Source organism: Hyaena hyaena, unplaced genomic scaffold, assembly GCF_003009895.1.
Source record: "Hyaena hyaena isolate Hyena2069 unplaced genomic scaffold, ASM300989v1 scaffold_135, whole genome shotgun sequence".
In the NCBI taxonomy this organism is placed as follows: Eukaryota; Metazoa; Chordata; class Mammalia; order Carnivora; family Hyaenidae; genus Hyaena; species Hyaena hyaena.
The window spans coordinates 1,046,948-1,067,413 of NW_024080767.1; the positions used below are offsets into that span (position 1 = coordinate 1,046,948).

Consider the following 20,466-nt stretch of genomic DNA (forward strand, 5'->3'; position numbering starts at 1 on the left):
CAAATCAACATTTGTAGTGGAAAAAACATAACTACAAGTAACTTAAAAATGAAACAAATCACAAAATAATACTGTGCCAGAAATATTAAAAACCAGTATCAAATGAGTAATTTCCTAGAGTAACACATCTTATCAAAACCAACTCAGTAGAAATAAAAAACCTAGACTGGCTGTCATTAAAACTCTGATGAAGCATTTAAGACAACTCAACCAGATCTAAAACCAAACAAAAACTTGGCGAATTCAGGTGGTCTTTTTGGTCAAGGTCTGTCAAGCTTCTAAGAAAGAGAAAAACCAATATCTTACATAGGTTCTAGAAAATACATGTCTAGACAGATTAAATTTTATGTTACTAGGATGATTTCATCCTACTAGTCAAGGAATGTATACAGAGTGTGATCATGGTTGATCATTTTCTTATATCACTTATGAGATACTGAAAGGTCTGAATAAAATTTAGCAAACATAAATCAGCAGTGTAGTTTTAAAAAATCATGATTGATCATATAAAGTTTATCCAAGTGGAAATATCAGTCAACATGAAAAAAATCAACATAGTTCATGTCAGCAGGTTAAAAGAAAAAATTAAGTTGCAGATAAAACAGTCATTAAAATGTAACAGTTGTTTATAATCAAAGTCTCTTTGCAAACTTGAAACAGAAGAGTATTTCCTTAACCTGGTGAGAGATTTCTTTCAGAAACCTCTAACATTTACTGGATTTAATAGTGAAGCATTTCCTTTAAAGGTGGGAATGAGGCAGGGATTTCTACTATTGCTACGTCTATTTATCATGTCACTGAAGATTCTAGTTAAAGCCGTAAGAAAAATAAATGAAATAGGGCCTGGAAAGGCAGAAACACTTATTAGCTTGCAGTGTGACTGTCTACATAAAACAAGAGAAGCTACGAATAGCCTAATTAGAATTTAAAAGATTTCAGCAATGTGTCTGGAATCAAGATCAATATACCAAAGTCTTTTATTTGTATACACTTATAACAGAAAATGTAATTTTTAGAAGACCGTGTCAATAATAGTGGCATAAATTAGTATGTTTTTGAGTTAGTCTAACAAGATGCATAAGAGAAAGTTTTAAAAAAGGAAAGTGGACCCAAATGAGAGAGAGATCTTGTTCATAGATTAGGGAACACAGTGTTATAAAGACATCATTTCTTCCCCAAATTAATAGTCTTTTTGGTGCAATTCCCATTTACAGTTCAACAAGATTTTTCTGGGAACTTAACAAGTGGAACCTAAAATTCATATGGCAGAGTAAAGGGCCAAGAATAGCTAAGACAGTTTTGAATAAAAGTAAAATGGTAGACTTCTTGTATTAGATAGCAAGATTTCAAACAGCATCGTACTCACTTGGGGAGATACAGACATCATGATAGAATGTGAGCAAAAGCCTAGAAACAAACCCACATACACGTGGGAGCTTGATGTATATGAGAGCTGGAATTATAAATCCGTGTTAAATCCATGTTCAATATAAAACCATGTTCAGGTAATGGGATTGGACAGTTGGCCACCTATGTAGAAAAAGATTAAACCAGAAAGAAACCTGCTAGATTCTGGAATCCCAAATCAATTCCAAGTAGATAAGAGAGACTAAAAGTCAAAAGTAGAACTATAAGACTTGTAAAGGAAAGTAATGATAAAAATCTTTTTGACATGTAAAGATCCCCAAGGGATTCTTAATATACACATAATCATAAAAGGCAAAGGTTGATAAAATTTCATACATTAAAATCAAGGACTTACAGCTATTTAAGGAAATGCAAACCAAACCACAGCGAGATAACCACTCATGTCCGGCAGATGGCTCTAACAGTAACAAGTATAGGTGAGGTTGTGGAGAAATTGTAATTCATACTACAGGTGAGAATGCAGAGCGGGACAGTTGCTTTGGAAAATATCCTGGCAGGTCTGCCAACGGTTGAACATGTGGTTACCACATGACCCAGCAGTGCCACTCATAGGGTATATAGGAAAGAACCAGCCAAGAGAAGTGGAAACCTATGTCCACACGAGATGGTTACACATGTACGTTCTTAGCATTATTCATAATAGATGAAAAGTAGAAACAAATGTCTATCAACTGATGAATGGATAAGCAAAATACATGAAAAAAACATTTCATACAGTGGAATATTTGGGGCAATAAAAAGAATGGAATACTGGTATATGCGACAGTGTGCTACAATGTGGATGAACCTTGACAACATCATGCTAAGTGAAAGAAGTCAGGTCACCAAAGACCATGTATTATGATTCCATTTATGTAAAATGTTCAGAATAGGCAGATCGTAGAGACGAGGTTATTAGTGGTTGCCTTAGGGCTGGAAGGAATAGGAGGTTACAGCTAAAGAGGATGGGGTTTCTTTATGAGATGATGAAAATGTTTGAAAATTTATTTTAGTGATGATTGCCCAATCCTATGAATTGAATTGTATATGTTAAATGGGTGAATTGTGTGGTATGTGAACTAGATCTCAGTAAAGCTATTTAAACAAAATCAAGAACCCTTGGCACAAAAACAGACACTTAGATCAGTGGAACAGAATAGAAAGCCCAGAAATGGACCCCAAAAGTATGGCCAACTTGTCTTCTACAAAGCAGGAAAGAATATCCACTGGAATAAAGACAGTCCCTTCAGCAAATGATACTAGGAAAACTGGACAGCGACGTGCAGAAAAGTGAACCTGGACCACTTTCTTACACCATACACACACACAAAATGGATGAAAGACCTAAATGTAAGGTAGGAAGCCATCAAAATCCTCAAGAAGAAAGTAGGCAAACCTCTTTGACCTCGGCCACAGCAACTTCTTACTCACATGTTTCCGGAGGTAAGGGAAACAAAAGCAAAAATGAACTATTGGGACCTCATCAAAATAAAAAGCTTCTGCACAGTGAAGGAAACAATCAGCAAAACTAAAAGGCAACAGGTGGAATAGAAGAAGATACTTGCAAATGACATATCAAATAAAGGGTTAGTATCCAAAACATATAAAGAACTTCTCAAACTCAACACCCAAAAAACAAATAATCCAGTGAAGAAATGGGCAAAAGACATGAAAAGACACTTCTCCAAAGAAGGCATGCAGATGGCCAACCGACACATGAAAAAAATGCTCAACATCACTCATCATCAGGGAAATACAAATCAAAACCATGACGAGCTACCACCTCACACCTGTCAGAATAGCTAAAATTAACAACTCAGGCAACAACAGATGTTGGCGAGGATGCGGAGAAAGAGGATCTCTTTTGCACTGCTGGTGGGAATGTAGTCTGGCGCAGCTACTCAGGAAACAGTATGGAGGTTCCTCAGAAAATTAGAACTAGAACTACCCTGTGACCCAGAGGATACAGGTGTGCTGTTTCGAAGGGGCACGTGCATCCCAATGTTTATAGCAGCACTGTTGACAGTAGCCAAAATACGGAAGGAGCTCCAAATGTCCATTGATAGATGAATGGATAGGATAAAGATGTGGTATATAAATACAATGGAGTATTACTCGGCAATCAAAAAGAATGAAATCTTGCCATTTGCAACTACGTGGATAGTACTAGAGGGTATTATTCTAAGCGAAATTAGTCAGAGAAAGACATATCATTATGACTTCACCCATATGAAGACTTTAAGATACAAAACAGATGAACATAAGGGAAGGGAAGCGAAAATAGTATAAAAACAGAGAAGGGGAGAAAACATAAGAGACTCTTAAATATGGAGAACAAACGAGTTATTGGAGGGGCTGTGGAGGGGGGATGGTGTAAACGGGTAAGGGGCATTAAGGAGCCTACTCCTGAAATCATTGTTGAACTATATGCTAGCTAACTTGGATGTAAATTAAACAATAAAATTTTTAAAAAACCAAGAACCTTTTGTATGGCAAAAATACCATGACTGTAGTAAAGAAAATCCACAGACTTGGAGTACACACAACATAATAAATTGAGAAAGGCTTAGTATCCAGAATATAAAATGAACTCTTGAACATTAATAAGAAATAGACAAACATCTTAACTAGTAAATGGCCAATGATTCAGGCAGTTTACATAGGAAGAACCTAACTGGCTGATAAAGAAGTGAAAAGATGCTCAGTTCAAGGGAGATGCAGTTTAAAATAATGATGAAGTGGCTTGGTGTGTTGAGCGTCCAACTTTTGATTTTGGATCCAGTCATGATTCCAGGGTTACGGGATTGAGCCCCACATCGGGCTCTGCACTGAGTTGGGGCCTGCTTAGGATTCTCCCTCTCTCCCTCTGCCCCTCTCCCCCATTTGTGCTTACTCTCTCTAAAATAAAAATAAATAAAATAATGATGAGATAACATTTCACATCGATCTTGTTGGTTCATATCAGTGAGTTTACTTGAGAATATCAAGTGTTGGTACGTGTTGGGAAAGGGATAAGCCCTTTCATGGTGGAGAAAGTGCAGACTGTCACGGCTTCCTTGGAGAGCCATCTGGTGTGACCAAGTCAGGTTGCACATGGACCTGCACTGTGACCTACTTGTGTCAGAGCCACTCTTGTGCCTGCCGCGGGGCCCTGCCAAGGGAACCCGGGAAGCACCTCACAGGGCTCCTCAGTCCAGCAAAACCCAACCACAGTTGCATATTACACAGCAGGTAAGTTCAGTAACTAGATCTGCATAGATGAACAGATAAATCTCCTAAACTGAATGTTGAGTGAAAAAAGCGGAAGGATATAGTCAGTATATCATTTTCTGCAAGTGTTTGTATGTGATATCAGTAATTGTATCTGATTAGGTATATACATGTGAAAGTACACAGAACATACACAGTTGTGGACTCTGGGGAGAGCACAAAGGATATTATTTTCCATCTCAAAGGATTCTCTGAGGGCGAATGGATCCACAGCCTGGCTTATTGCAAGTGGTTACTGTTCTTAATGGGTGTGGATGCATCTTTTTCTCTTTTGAATTTAAAAGCTGTCACGGATTTTTATTTTTAGTTGCTTTGTTTAGTGTTGTAGTCTGTTCATGTATATAATTGCTCATGACATGTCAGTTCCTGATGTAGGGGGCCAGGGACCAGGGCCATCGCAGTGAACAATACTGGCAAAATTTCTGTTGTCATGAAGCTCAGAAACCAGGGACGAGTGACAACAAACAAGTAGAAAATTAATGGTACTCTTGACTGGCACTTAACAGTGTGAAGGAACTAACGCAGGGTATTGAGAGGGGGCTGAGGGTGGTGAGGGAGGGCTGACTGTTGGGTGGAAACCTGCATTTTAAGAACAAGCATTGGAAATTTGGGGGAAACACCTTCATAAAGGACATGTTCAAAAATTCCAGAAAGAATAAAATACTTCAGAATATATTTGGCAAACAAAGTGTAAATGTGTACTTTGAAAACTACAAAACTTATTGGAATAAATTAGAGAAGACCCAAGATGGGAAGGTTCACAGACTGGAAGGCAGTGCTGTTAAGATGGCAGTATCCCCCAAACCGATCTACAGATTCAGTGCAATCTCTCTCCGAGTCCCCACTGACTTCCTTGCAGAAAGTGACAAGGTGATCCTGAACAGTAGCAAGGCCAGTGTGGCGAGAGCCTGGTGAGGGAGCAGGGGAAGTGGTGCGGCTTCTGGATCACGAAACCCTGTGGGCCATCGTGGAGCTGTCACCAATCTCCTCTTAGGTCCAGTGGGAAGCCTTGGGAGGGCTTTAAGCAGGGGAGTGGTACAATTAAATACATGCCTCTCTGTGCCAATCACTGGGATGGACGTGAGTATGGCAGCAAACAGGACAGAATGTTGAACAAATAGAAGTCAGCCTTTCAATGGTAGGAAATGAGAGCATCCTCAGTTTCTTGTATGTGTGGGCATCTGTTTGTGTCCTATTAGTGGAAATAGCAAGTGCTATTATAATAGTGCTTATGGAAAAATAAGTGTTCATTATAGAATAATTAGAAGTTTCAGATGGAAAGAGAAAGGCCTATCTCTCAATATCTTACCACTTTGACATAATGACAGTTCACATTTAGTGTTTTTGCCTTCTTGGCTTTGGAGTGGATTTATGATCACACATTTCTCAAGTTCAGTAGTGAGTGACTTTCCAACACTTTCTTTTATAGCTTTTCTTTTCTTTTCATAAGTTTGTTTGCTTTGAGAGAGAGAAAGAGAACGTGCACACGGGGAAGGGACAGGAGGGTGATGGGGAGAGAGAACCCCAAGCGAGCTCTGTGCTGTTAGCTAGGCCGGGCTGGAACCCACAAACTGTGAGATCTTGACCTGAGCTGAAATCAAGAGTCGGACGTTTAACCCATTGAGCTAGTGAGGCGCCCCTCACCCACCAACACCATTAAAGGAAACATCAGTGGGGATCCTAGGGTTTCTTTGGGTGAGTCAGTTCCTGAGTCTTCTGATTAATCCCTTTCAGGTGGAGCTGATCAGAATAATGTTCAGCATCAACCCCCTGGAGAACCTGAAGCTGTACATCAGCAGCCGGCCTCCCCTTGTGGTCTTTATGATCAGTGTCAGCGCCATGGCAATAGCCTTCCTGACCTTGGGCTACTTCTTCAAAATCAAGGAGATTAAGTCACCGGAGATGGCAGAGGTATCGTATGTTCTACATTCTCCTGTCAGGCTGGCCTGACCTTCCACAGTGGGAGAACACCCTTGCACCCCCCCCCCCCCATACACCTTTCTTTGGTGGGGACTTTTTTAATCCAGTGAGAAAGAGCAGCATTTATTCTGAGTCTTTTGTCTTCCCTGTGACTCACTTTGTTAGATGGTATGTAGGTAGATAACTGTTGATTTAAATAATGCTGCCAATTGAAGCAGTAAAACATGTATTTTGGAAACTATATTTGTAAAAATGTTTGTCAGGAAGACCAAGAACAAGATATTTGCTATTATTAAATAAATAATTTAAATTTATCTTAAATTGGCTAATTGTTATTTTTAAAAACTGTAAATATTTGTTGTTTTGAAGCCACATGTCATTGAGTTTTATTAGCTGTACTGATAGCTTTGTCACTGCTGTAGAAGGAATATTAAAGAAATAAGATCACTGGATCTTATTCCCACATTTATTTGTCTTTTTTTTAAGTAAGCAGAACTTCAGTTATCTGCAAACTTGCCTTCTAGATTTTATGTTGTGGTCAGTTTAAATACATTATTAGGGGATTGCTCTTTAATCCTTAATCCAGGCATACAATAGTTTGAACTTCACAATACAGATCTTAAAAGTTGTATTTTTGTGAATACAAAGAAACTATACAGAATTAACAATTCTTACTTAATAGAGGTGAACGATAATGTGCCTATTAATAAATGTATTTTATATGTTAGAAATAATGCTCAATTAATTACATGGTGAGTTTACTGGTGGATAAAATTTCTTTGAGGGCAAATGAGTTCCTGTCTTTGTGGATTCTTGGAGTGCCTTCTCTCATCCTTTTTCTGTTTGGGTGTGTTCCTAGGTGGGAGCAGGAGCGGGGCTGGGGGTTGAGATTGCAGTGTTGCCACGTTGTGTGTGCCTCGTGACTAAGAGGAGGCTTCTCCCCAGTGTACTGGGGGTCAGGGTTTTTTCTGCGCTCTGGTATTGTAGATCGTAGAATACCTTGGCAGGAAGGGCCACCTTCACAAGTGAACTCTCTCACAGTTTAGGTGACTGGTTTTAGCTATTTCTATCATGAAACCCTTTCAAAAAGTTTCTGGCCAAGAAGAGACCTGCTGGCTGGCTCACTTTTCCCTCTCTTCTAACACTGCCTGAATCTTTAAAGGTTGTGCAAATAGGCTGCACCTACATTAGGGCTGAAAATGAATATTCTAGTCATAATCAGGGCTCCGCAGCATCCCGGCATTACTTTTCCTCAGAGCCTAAGGCCATGTTGAACATTCGGCCAAGCTAAGTGATTAAGAGGTAGCCTGGATAATTAGTCCTTAATAATCAAAATGGGGCCTGACATTGGCTTTGTCCAGCTGTTAAAATGGACTTAAGCTCTGCAAGAAACCAGTGCCAAGATGCTGCAGAACTTGGGTTGTGATTAACTTAGTGCTTTTATTTTCAAATGAGGATCTGAGGAATATGGGAAACGTTTGGGGCTATGAATCAAAAAAACTTAATCCAGATTGTGCCTTCAACCGTGGGATTGGAGAGTCCTTAAAGTTGCTCTTGGCCTCAGTTCTCGCCTGTCTGGTGTATGAAGGGATGAGGTGAGAATGTTCATTTTCAGCCCTAGTGTGTTTGAGTGGTCGGCTAAGTTTGTAGGTTTGGGGAGAATGGAATTTGATACATCGAGTTGCAGCCTTACTAAATGCTGATCGGCTGGTGCTGTAACGGTAGACTCACTTGACTGCTCGAGGAGTGCTCAGATGGCTTTTTATTTTCTAACGCAGCAAGGAAAAGGTTTTTTGAAGAGGTAGCCTGATGAGGGGATGGGAGAGAAAGCCTCAGATCCACCTCCCTGAAGGAGAGTCAGGGATATCAAGTGGTTTTTTTTTTTAATTTATTTATTTCTGAGAGAGAGAGAGAGAGCATGAGCAGGGGAGGGTCAAAGAGAGAGGGAGACAGAATCCGAAGCAGGCTCCAGGCTCTGAGCTTGCTGTCAGCACAGAGCCCGATGCGGGGCTTGAACCCACAAACCGTGAGATCATGACCTGAGCCGAAGCTGGCCGCCCAACCGACTGAACCACCCAGGCGCCCCTCAAGTGGCATTTTATTTATTTATTTTTTATTATTTTTTTTAATATTTTTATTTATTTCTAGGAGAGAGAGAGAGAGAGAGGGAGAGAGAGTGTGAGCAGGGGAGGGTCAGAGAGAGAGGGAGACACAGACTCTGAAATAGGCTCCAGGCTCTGAGCCGGCAGTCAGCACAGAGCCCGACGCGGGGCACGAACCCACGAACCGCGAGATCATGACCCAAGCGAAAGTCGGACGCTTAACCGACTAAGCCACCCAGGTGCCCCTCAAGTGGCATTTTAGATCAGTGCTAGTGTTAGAGTAATTAGAAGTGTAAGTTTGTCTTCACATTGGGCAACTTTTTGTGAACTAATGTTGCTTGGACAACAAAGTCCTGTATGACAGCCTAGGGTAGCTCGTTGTCGCTGTTTCAGCCTGAGTTCATCTTTGCATTTCTGTGAAAATTAAATGGAACCAAGTCGGTACTTTACTAGGTTGGTTTCAGTTTAATCAAAACACAATCAGCTGTATGTGTTTTTAAAATTGCTTATGATTTAAGTCATCAATACAGATAGTAGGAGAAGCCTGAAAACATCATTTTTCCTCCTTTTTGAAATTGTTCCTGTTTTAAGGTAGTCCTGTTCCAAAGTCCATGACAAGGGGGAGATGAATATTGGTGCTGACTACACTTTTGCATTCTACAGAGAGGAAGCAAAATGTATAGAATTGACCTCTTGAGGAATTATTTTAAGGCAGCCTTATTTATTTAGATCATCATTACACCCAACGTGGGGCTCAAACTCACAACCCCTAGATCAAGAGTCACATGCCTTTCCTTCCGACTGAGCCAGCCAAGCACCCCACGGCTGCCTAATTTTTAAAGAATAATCATGGGGCGCCTCGCTGGCTTGGTTGGTGGAGCGGGTGACTCTTGAGCTTGGCGTTGTGAGTTCAAGCCCCGCATTGAGTGTAGAGATTACTTAAAAATAAAGTCTTAAGGAAAAGATAATGGATCTTAACTGCTAAGTAAATTTGGATGAATGCTTTTAATTTTTACTACTTTTGTTTAAGCTTTCTCTTCAGGTTTGGTTCTGAAGCTAGTTCATTTTCTGTATGTATAATGTGCTATTTTGGTTTGTTTTTTACACATTTTCTTGAATAAGTTTGTTTAATCTCCTGGTTTATTTACCATCTCATGCCAGTGAAGAGTTCATACTTAGCTTGTGAATGTGAGAGTGATTTGGAAAACTGCACTGTTACCCCAACACCAGAGGCTGATGGCTGTACTGTCAGTGCTATTTTAAATGATTGACTCAGAAGTGTCATTGCCCTGCGGCCCTGTGACCCCCACCGTGGGAGTCGTCAGGTCATGGCCGGACGGTGCGGTGGCAGCACTTTCAGACTTGCTCACCCTTACTTCCCTGTGTTTCGTTTTACTGCAGGATTGGAACACGTTTCTGCTGCGGTTTAACGATTTGGACTTGTGTGTATCTGAGAATGAAACGTTAAAGCACCTCACAAATGACACCACGGCTCCGGAGAGCACAGTGACCAGTGGGCAGGCCAGAGCGGCCACCCAGTCCCCTCAGGCCCTGGAGGATTCGGGTCCAGTTAACATCTCAGTTGCGATCACCCTAACCCTGGACCCGCTGAAGCCCTTTGGAGGGTACTCTCGCAACATCACCCATCTGTACTCGACCATTTTAGGGCATCAGATTGGACTTTCAGGTATGCGAGTGCAGCCGTTTTCCTTCCAGGTTTTCCTAGGCAATAGTTCTCCGAAGACTGAGTGTTAGCAGTATGTGGTTTTGCTCGTCAGACTCTATTTTTGCATGTCTCCCCTTGTGTTGAGTTTGAACTAAATAAAGTCAAGAAGGAACTATTTCTACTACGTCTTCACTTAAAGTGCTTGGTATGTAGTAGGCTCTCAATAAAAGCAGCCGAGAAGCAACTTTAAGGCCTAGTCTGGCTTTAATGTTTACAAGCACAAATTTTTATTCAAGTTTCTCACTTGGCGTTTTCAATACATACTATAAATATTTTTATTAGTCTATAAATTTTTGAATGCCTACATTAGCTCAGCCCTGTCCTAGCTGCTGGAAAGAACCAGAAGAAGCCCAAGATTCGATCTTGTCCAGTTGGAATTTTAGGATTATGGAAGAGACCAAAATAAGATGAATTAATATTCATCAAACACTTAAAATAGTTCCTGGTGCAAAGGAAATGCTACAGGAAGTGTGTGATAGTAATACTAAAAATGAACACCTAGGGGCGTCTGAGTGGCTCAGTCAGTTTAGCATCCGATTCTTGATTTTAGCTCAGGTCATGATCTCAATTGTGAGATCAAGCCCCAAATTGGGCTTTGTGCTGGGCGTGGAGCCTACTTACCATTCTCTCTCTCTTCCTCTGTTGCTCTCCCGCTTGCGCATCGTCTCTCTCAAAAAATAAAAAAAATAAACATCTATAGAACATTGAGCGCTGTCCTTTGACCAATAGTGCCCTCTGACCATGACAGACTCTTAAGTGATTCAGGAGAATGTTGAGGAAGTAGTGGAAGCTGAAATAATTAGAAAAGGCTTCGTCCCAGAGGCCTGGACCTTAGAAGAAGACTCTTTGGTTCTTTGTTACCAAGAGCCTCTTAAAGTCCTTAGGGAACTTACAGTGCCTGGCAGCCTCCTGTTGACTTTTATAGGTGGGAGCTGCTCCCGTGGGAATGAGGTAAGGGTGACTTCTGGGCATCAAGTGGACCTAGAACACCTCTATTTTTGTTTAAGCTTCTTTAGCCCTTACCACTTCCCTGCCCTCTGATCCTCAGCCTGTTCCTCTGTGGAAGGGGAACAGCAGTACTCCTTTGGTCACATCATGGGCTGGTGGCACATTTTACATGAACACATACAAAAGCAATTTGAAAATGGTACAAGTGCTGGTCATGTGCTAAAACAGCGGTGATAATAGCTCACCCAGCCCCCAGCTTTCCAACTTGGTCACTGGGGGCCCTTGCCTGGCATCTCCAGACCCTGGCAAACAGTGGCCCCGCTCCGTTTGCCAAGCCATGGCTCTTCCAGGTGAGCAGGACTCAGAGTCTGGCCCAGATCTCTTGTTCCTGACATCCCACAAAGGCAGACGTGTTTCTTCTGTGGGCTGACAGGTGGACAAATTCCTGGGTGGGTTTGACTCCAGAATGAAGTCCCAGAATATAATAAATATATGAGTTCTTCCCTTTGTTTACCAAACACCCCCTGCCCCTGATTTCTCTTTCCTAGGCAGGGAAGCCCACGAGGAGATAAACATTACCTTTACCCTGCCTGCAGCCTGGAGTTCTGACGACTGCGCCCTTCACGGTCACTGTGAGCAGGTGGTGTTCACAGCCTGCATGACCCTCACGGCCAACCCAGGCGTGTTCCCTGTCACCGTGTAAGTGGCTTCCTGAGCCCGGTGGGGGCGTGTCATGAGCTCCATGTACCAGAGCGTGACTGGGGCGCTTCCAGCAGCAGACTCTCAGGATGGCTTCCAGTAAATTACTCTGTAGGACTGTCACAGCCAGACGCGGCTAAAAGATTATTTAAGTTGACTTTGGAATCTTAAAGGTAGAACTTCTGCATAGAAGTATCAGCGAGCGAGCGAGTGCTTCTGCAAGTGGTAAACACATCTGGTTGTCGTTACCTGTTCTGAGGCTGCATTTCCTGTTGGTAGAAGCAGGTCCCAGAAACGAGGAGTAGGAGCTGATCCTGTGACCAGAGTGACATAATCAAGCTTCCCGAAAGATGAAGTTTTGATCTCCATTATTCAGAAGGAGTTAGATTTTAAATCGAGAGCATAAATGAATCTTATTTTCTATACAATAGTTTCTGTTGCTGGAATTTCTACTATGTATTTTTTGTGTGGCTGTCAGTGTTACCACTTGGTCTTTTTAGGGGTTTTTTGGCTCCTTACTCTATGAATGAGATAGTGATCTGTATATACATAAAACACATAGAACGTAGCCAGCTTAAAAGAATTCTCTGATGAACCCTTTTTAAATAAGAATAGCTACCCTCTGATTTATCTGTTTGAGACATTTGGAGGTTTGTAGGACAAGAACAGGTAAGTTAAACATTTGCTATTGGCTATGTATAACCAGTTATATAAAATATAATGAAAAAGCTTGTGTATAAGACTTCCAGTTGTGACTAGGAATTTAGATAATTTTAGGAAATGGGCTTAAAAGGCGCAAATGTCTCTTTGGCTACATCATATGCAGGAGAACCGTGTTCATTGACCTGTGAGGGCAGAAGTCTTAACCACCAGACTCCTAAGTGTTGTATGCCTTTTTCTTATTCCGTATGTGTTTAATAATTTTTTTTAAAAACTCTGTGAACTAAAAACGTTATTTTCTTAACTGTACGTCCCTTATTTCTTCCTTCCACACGTGTGGCTCTTCTCAGTGTTGTGCCAGGGATGGGGGGGGAGGCCCAAGTAAAGGTCTCAAGCCACTGACCACGCGCCTTTCCCTCTCTTCCCCTGCAGACAGCCACCGCACTGCACTCCCGACACGTATAGCAACGCCACGCTCTGGTACAAGATCTTCACCACTGCCAGAGACGCCAACACAAAATATGCTCAAGATTACAATCCTTTCTGGTGTTACAAGGGGGCCATTGGAAAAGTTTATCATGCTTTAAATCCCAAGCTTACAGTTATTGTTCCGGACGTAAGTGAGAAAAATCGTGTGTGTGTGTGTGTGTGTGTGTGTGTGTGTGTGTGTGTGTTCGTGTTCATTCTGGAGGTAAATGAGAAAAATCGTGTGTGTGTGTGTGTGTGTGTGTGTGTGTGCATGCGCGTGCGCATGCGGCTGTATCTGGGAACTATTCGTGTGGACCCTCTTTACCTCGGTGGGGTAGCTTAGCTCATGCCAGTCTAGACTTCCAGCTGGGTTGGGAGACTAGGAGGGGTAGTGGAGACTCGGGAAAATATGCCCCTTTGGTTAACAAACTCTGCATCTGTTCATTCTCTGCTCTGCTCGCAGCAGTTAATCGTTGAGCAGCTGTTGTGTGCCTGACTCATGAGGGTGACGAGAGAGATGCTTGTACCGTCTGCTCAGTCACACCGGCACCCAGAGATTATTTGGTTAGTGTCAGTTTAAGCAAAATCCATATACATTTAGAATTCGGAAGGGTAGAAGTAAATCGGAGGAGCTGAGTCTTTGGCTAGACCTGGAGAGCTGGAGTGGATTTTACTTAATGAGGAGGAAGACCAGTGGAGCTGGACCAGTGGATGGAAGGCTCATTTAGCTTCCTGCTTAGACTTGAACCTGGTTTTTGCAGACTGCATGGATTATTGTAAATGCCTGGACTTTTCTTCTGGTCAGTATATGTCAGGTGGATTTCTTTTCTTTTTGCCTGGTCCTTTTTCTCTTTGGTCTCATTTTATCAGGTTGTGGAAGTCGGTGGGCTGGGGCCCTGCAAGGAGTCACCAGTGGAGATCAGGCTGGATGCTGGACAGAGGCCAGGTTCCAGAAAGACGTTTGTGCCTCGCTGGGGGGACACTGCAGGGTCTTTGTGAAGCAGTGTGTTAGGAAGACTGGTCTGCCCACCTGATGATGTGTTTATGGGATGGAGCCCACGGCTTGATATTTCAGGGCCTGGGGATGTATGAGGGAAAAGGGAGGCATGCATGGCTGGGACGGGGCAGCTAGCAGGCCTGGCGACTGACGACATGTGGGAGGTCAGAGAGGAGTGAATCCGGGACTTGGAAAGTGGGAGAAAGACAAAGGCATGAAGCTGCCCAAGGGGAGAAGCCTTCTTGGTGGGGGAGTAACAAGGAATTAGGAACACAGGCTTGGGCTGTCAGCCATGTGACCTGAGGGCAGTCAGAGGACGTAAGAGAAGGATCTGGATTAAAGCCTCTGGTCTCTGGGACCTCTGGGGGTGGGGGGAGGATGGGGGCAGGGCATTCTTGGGCAGTATGGGAGTGCAGAAGCCAGGGCGGGGGGCTGCCTTCGGAAGGGGTGGGAGGTCCCAGGAACACCAGCTTTACTTAGCTCCAGCTTTAATAGTTCAGAAGAGAAACCTCGTTCCAGTTTGAGAATTAAAGTTGGGGCAAGTCAGGACGTTATGAATCCTGTTTCCAGAAACCCAGCATTGAAATCTTCCAGTAACTCAGTGCACATGTTTCTGGTTTATTCTCTTCATTTAGGATGACCGGTCATTAATAAATTTGCATCTCATGCACACCAGTTACTTCCTCTTCGTGATGGTGATAACGATGTTTTGCTATGCGGTTATCAAAGGCAGACCCAGCAAATTGCGTCAGAGCAATCCTGACTTTTGTCCTGAGAAGGTGAGCAGTGGGTGGGGTCTGGCCCAGCATTTGGCTGAAGATCCCCGCACACAGGAAGTCCCCACTTAGTCCCTGGGCCATTTATTTCGAGTGGCACCCTTCTTCCAGAGGAATTAGTTCCTGTCTTTTTTTTTTCTTTTTAATTTAATTTAATTTTTTTTCATTCTTTTTATTTTATTATTTTCCTTACAAATAGTTTATTGTCAAGTTGGTTTCCATATAACACCCAGTGCTCATCCCCACAAGTGCCCTCCTCCATGCCCATCTGCCCCCTCCCCCCATTTTTTTTTTAAATTTTAAAAAATTAATTTAATTTTTGAGACACACAGACTGGAAGTAGGGGAGGAGTGCAGAGAAAGGGGGACACAGGACCTGAAGCTGACTCCAGGCTCCGAGCTGTCAACACAGACCCCGACACGGGGCTCGAACCCACTAGGTCTGGTCTTTTTATCAGAAGTAGTCTATTCTCAGCATAAATCATGGTTTTGGATTTTCAGCCATATACCCAAGCCTTGAGCTGCTGAAAGGTATTGACTGGGAATTGTTCTCAGAGTCCCCCTGGGGAGCAGCCGACCCTGAAGGACTGTTGTCCCTCTGTCTCTATCAGCTTCAGAAATCCTCTCCTAGAATGCTGATCAGGGTTTCAAAACCGTTAACTCGATCTCAGCATGGTGGTTCCACTTGATCGGTTGCTTCCTGCGGAGACTTTGAGATTTCTCTTCATTCCCTGCCAAGTGAGAGTTTTTCTTAGGGATTTAGTAATTTCCCCGCCTGATCGATGCATTCCGTATGGCTCCCTGGTGTTTGGTTGGGGACCCGGGCTCAGTAAGGGTGCTGGGGGCGCTGAGTTACCTGGGCTTTGCCGTGTGACTGGACTGTTCCTCCTGCTCTTTTCTAGGTGGCTTTGGCTGATGCCTAATCCCACAACTGCCTGTTTTCTAAGAGAGACTGAGAGAACCATAATCATTGCCTGCTGAACCCAGCCTGGGCCTGGACACTCTGTGAATATATTCTCTTGCAATGTTGGGTTATTCCAGCCAAAGACATTTCAAGTGCCTGTAACTGATTTGTATATATTTATAAAAATCTATTCAGAAATTGGTCCAATGATGCACGTGCTTCGCACTGGGGGCAGCAGGAACCCTTCAGCCTCACCTGTGGATTCGGGATGGTTCTGCGCGGTGCCAGGGGAGCGCGATCGCACCACTGCAGAGCAGACCTTGCGTCTTTGCCGAGGTCGCAGGGGCATTTCGTTGCCGGTGGGGTTGAGGTTTGCTTTGGTTCTTGTTTCAGCCCGATATGTACAGAATGTTCCGAACAGTCTGCACCTTCGATATGATACTGCATTTCCAAAGCCACCAATCCATTTTGTGGATTTTACGTGTCTGTGGCTTAATAATCATGGTAACAACAATAATACCTTTTTCTCCATTTTGCTTGCAAGGAAACATGCCTATCTTCCTTAGTCTTCTGTTTTGTTTTGTTTTTTTTCTTGGAAGAAAAAGTAAAATAGTCACATTTTAATACTACTCTAGTTAGGACAGACTTGTGCTTTTATCTTGAGTAAAGAGTTAAATACTTAAAAATCCCCCACATGGTAAAGATCTAAGTTTCATTTTCCACATGGATGCTGAGGAACCTGGTCTTGATTGAGTTGAGTGGGCACAGAATGTTTGACTGTCTTTTTCTTCTCTGTGGCCCCTTCCCTCTGTAAAGTTGAAGCAGCGTCCTCACTCAAAAGAGCTTAAAAATTAAGTAAATGGCTCGAGAGTAGAAATTAGCTGTTCTATTTTCTGGAGTGCAGCTGGCAGTATAGAAAGAGAAACAGATGATTCGGTCTAATAGTTGTAAAAGAGCTTCTGGTCTTCTTTGAAGAGGGAGTGGATTTTGTTTTCTTCCTTTTACTTTTTGCATATGTTTTTATGCAGTGAACGTATCTCCAGAAGGAAAATGGCAGCTCGGAGATCAGTACATGGAAACAATGCCTGTGAAATCTGAGGAAAGGAATTCCGATTTGCCACATAACCTGGAAAAAAACCCAAAGCATTTTTCTTTCTTGTGGCATTTTGATGATCTAGATCCTTTATCCCTTTTTCTTCTCCATCTTCGTGTTTAAAAAAAATTGCGTTACGTTTTCTAGTCCTTTCTTGTTTCGTGTATTCTTTTTTTTTTTTTTTTTTTTTTTTTTTTTTTTTNAAATGTTTTATTTATTTCCAGGAGAGAGAGAGAGAGACAGCGTGAGCAGGGGAGGGTCAGAGAGAGAGGGAGTGACAGATTCTGAAGCAGGCTCCAGGCTCTGAGCTGGCAGTCAGCACAGAGCCCGACGCGGGGCTCGAACCCACGAACCGCGAGATCGTGACCTAAGCGAAAGTCGGACGCTTAACCGACTAAGCCACCCAGGCGCCCCTTGTTTCGTGTATTCTTAACTGTTTTTCCTTAATAGCTCTTTGCCTTAATAAGTCCTTGTCATTACTGACTTCTGTGTTCTCCTGAGCAGTGTTATGTAGCAGAAGGGCAATTAAAACCTTAGACGTGACTGTCAGCACTTTTCCCCTTGAACTTCAGGTTTGTAATCTGTTCCCAGTTAGAATTAGTCCTGCAGTCTGAAATAATTGGCCTAGAACATTTGATCCCGGGAATTCTTGAATGGAAGACAATTGTGGACTCTTATTGAAGATTGTTAAAATAATCACTATAGTAACTTAATATGTTAATATCCCTTTTTCCCCCCCTTTTAGTACATTTCAAGCGTAGTGATCGTACTTGTCTATCCAGTTGGTTTTTTTTTGTTTTTGTTTTTGTTTTTTTTATGAGTTGCTTACATGATGCATGGCTAACCTGGTCCTTTAGTTTTCTCTTTAGAGACTTTGAGACTTTCATGAGACAAGAGTGAGAAAGAGCCATTTGGCTTGGCCTTTAGAAACATCCGTATCATTAAGACCAACAGATTTTAGGTTAAGCTGCTACTGAAATAATAAAATCCCCATGAAGTAGAGTTACAGGGATAGATTTATAACTGGCAGAGTAACACAAATGGAGAAAGACAGGTGGAAAAGCTCGGTTTCACTGGTTTATTCAGTCCAGCTTGTTGCTAATATTAATTACGCTTGTTTTAATTATAGAGAATGGCTGGAATCTCGAACCAGGGGAGGAAGGACTCTGTTAGGCATGAGGGAAGGAAGTGCCAAAAATGCCTGGACAATATGACTTGTCATGAGGCCAGGACAAACACTTAAAATGCAGCATTCGCTCTAGCGGGAAATCCTCAAAGAGCTTCTGGAAACCCAGAGTCAGTCAGGCGTATAAAGGGAAGCGGGGAAGAGGAGAGGCCATGGGCCTGGTGATGAGGTCTAGGGGCTGGAGAGACTTTCGTGAAATCTCAGGAAGTCCAGAGTCCTGGTACCATCTGGGCCCTTGCAGACAAGGCCCAGTCCTCCGCCGCATCTTGCTGGGGGCCCCCAGGACTAGCGGAGCGTCCCACACAGGGCCCACGGCCGCTCCGAGTGACCCTGCACGGGAGCATGGCGCGTCCTCAGGCACCTTGGACTGGAGGTCCAATAAAAGGTTAGCAACTTACTATTAAATGGTTGTTTCAGATCATATTGATCTCTTTCCTTTTTCCTTTTGTGCTTTCACTGTATGACTTGAATCAGTTTTGATTCTATTTGTAAGTTTTTCTCGTCACTAGGAGCCTGCCGTTTCGGTTGCGTTTTCTTTGGCAGTCTGTAGGGATTCGGTATCCTGGTTCCCAACCCTCCTGCAGGCGCTGCGGGCTTACGAGGGCCGGCGGACCCCCTCCCTTCCCTTGCTGCATGGTGGTCAGTAGCTGATCTGTTACGGCATTCACCCCCACGTTCATTTTCTGTGTTTGAAATATGTGCATATGTGCTTTCCAGAATAAAACATCTGAGTTTACTTGCCGTGTCTCTGTTTTCCTCCCATCTGCTGGATGTTGTCCAAGGGAAGAACATACGTGAGGAGTTAACTGGGGGTGTTTCGCGAGCTGTTCTCTCCACGTGTTGCCCGCCGTCAGGGGGCGGGGCGGGCCGCGTGCCTACCAGGCTGGCCTCGGCGAGCACACGGGTCTTCTCCCTGGGAGGACAGAACCTCTGCGGGCCGCGAACCTGACCCAAATCCTGCCCAGAGGTAAGTAAACTGGGGAATAGAGACTGCTGCAGAGCGCGTGAGTCGGCAGGGGGTGTGAGGACGCCCTTCTCAGTGACATATGTCCTTCGCGTGCGCTTGGCCCGAGTCACCGCCAGAAGCAGACGCCAGCCACTCCGCCTTCTCCTGTCACAGAGCTCCCGCATGTGCCACACGCCCTGTGCCAGGACGGCGCGTCCCCTACAGTTATTTGTGGAGCTACTTGTCAAGGGAGGTGGTGTTCGCTAACGTGAATTCTTCCCTTCCCCGATGGCCGGAGGCTCTGCGGACCTTCCCTGCCTTCCCGGCAGGCGCCGGGGTCACAGGCCAGTGTCGAGGCACTCGGGGGCCCAGGACCGTGTTGGACGGGACGCCTCAACAGGTCCGTTTGTTTCTACCTCTTCGCCTCTCCCGCCTCCTCCTCTCTCCTGGGCGGCACTTGGTGCCCCTCACTGCTCTCCCACTGCGCTCTTAGATGGCGTGACCTGCTTCATGACGGCACACGTGAACAAGAGCCCTTGGTCAGTAAGAGCTCCCATCTTCCTTCCGTCCACTCCGTGTAAAATCTCACGTGCGCTGAGTCCTCGAATCCGGTTACTGCTTCATTCCCTGGCGGGCACCCTGCGCCTGAAGCTGCTCAGACTCTCAGAGCAGCAAGGAGCACAAAAAAGATCAGAAAGGACGTGTAGACCAGAGGAGCGGTGTGGAGTGCAGTCAAGGTCTTCGTGAACTTGCTCAAGCTTCTCTCTCCATCTGAGAGAACCCTTTTCTTCTTCTTCTTCTTAACCTCCGAAGACCCCAGACTCGTACATGCTAGTTGTTGCTATCACGGGTGAACTAGGGTGGTTTGACCACCGTGAGAATAGATACGAGTGTGTGTGCTGTGTCCCCAGGGGGCAAAGGGGATCGACTCTTGTTGCTCACTCAGTAACAGTCTTTCTGGGGTTCCCCTAAGTGCCCTCACTCTTCCGGGAGCTACATGGACAAAATACTTGTCTTTTTGGCACTTCCTTCCAGTTGGGGAGACAGTTCACGAAAAAACGTAATCTACTGGCAGATAGTGATGAGATCAAGAAGGTTGCAGGGCAGAGGAGAATGGCCGTGCTACTTCGGGGGGCCCCAGATGGCATCTTGGAATAGCTATGGTTTAAATGCACCCAGAAACGGGGGCGGAGGGCTGGCGTTGGTTGCAGAGGGCGGAGCTACGACCCTGGGGCTGAGGAGCTGTGCTCCAGGGACCCCGGCTCCCTGCCGCATGGAGAATGGGGGTCCGGCCGGGATTTGTCCTCCTCCCGAGGGTCCGCCCGGGCTGCTGCTCCGGTGGCCCCGCAGGGCTGGTGTGCCAGA

The 20,466-nt window shown here is 44.1% G+C and overlaps 1 protein-coding gene across 1 annotated transcript in view; it reads left to right on the forward strand.

The window, feature by feature from the left end:
• Positions 1-16,941, forward strand: part of TMEM248 (transmembrane protein 248) — a 30,672-nt gene extending 13,731 nt beyond the window's left edge. The window contains exons 2-7 of the mRNA XM_039238077.1: positions 6,412-6,588; positions 10,101-10,386; positions 11,922-12,072; positions 13,165-13,348; positions 14,833-14,976; positions 15,875-16,941. Coding sequence (XP_039094008.1) covers positions 6,430-6,588; positions 10,101-10,386; positions 11,922-12,072; positions 13,165-13,348; positions 14,833-14,976; positions 15,875-15,895 — 945 coding nt within the window. The 5' untranslated portion in view covers positions 6,412-6,429 and the 3' untranslated portion in view covers positions 15,896-16,941. The remainder of the gene's footprint in view (positions 1-6,411; positions 6,589-10,100; positions 10,387-11,921; positions 12,073-13,164; positions 13,349-14,832; positions 14,977-15,874) is intronic.
• Positions 16,942-20,466: the final 3,525 nt, after the last annotated feature.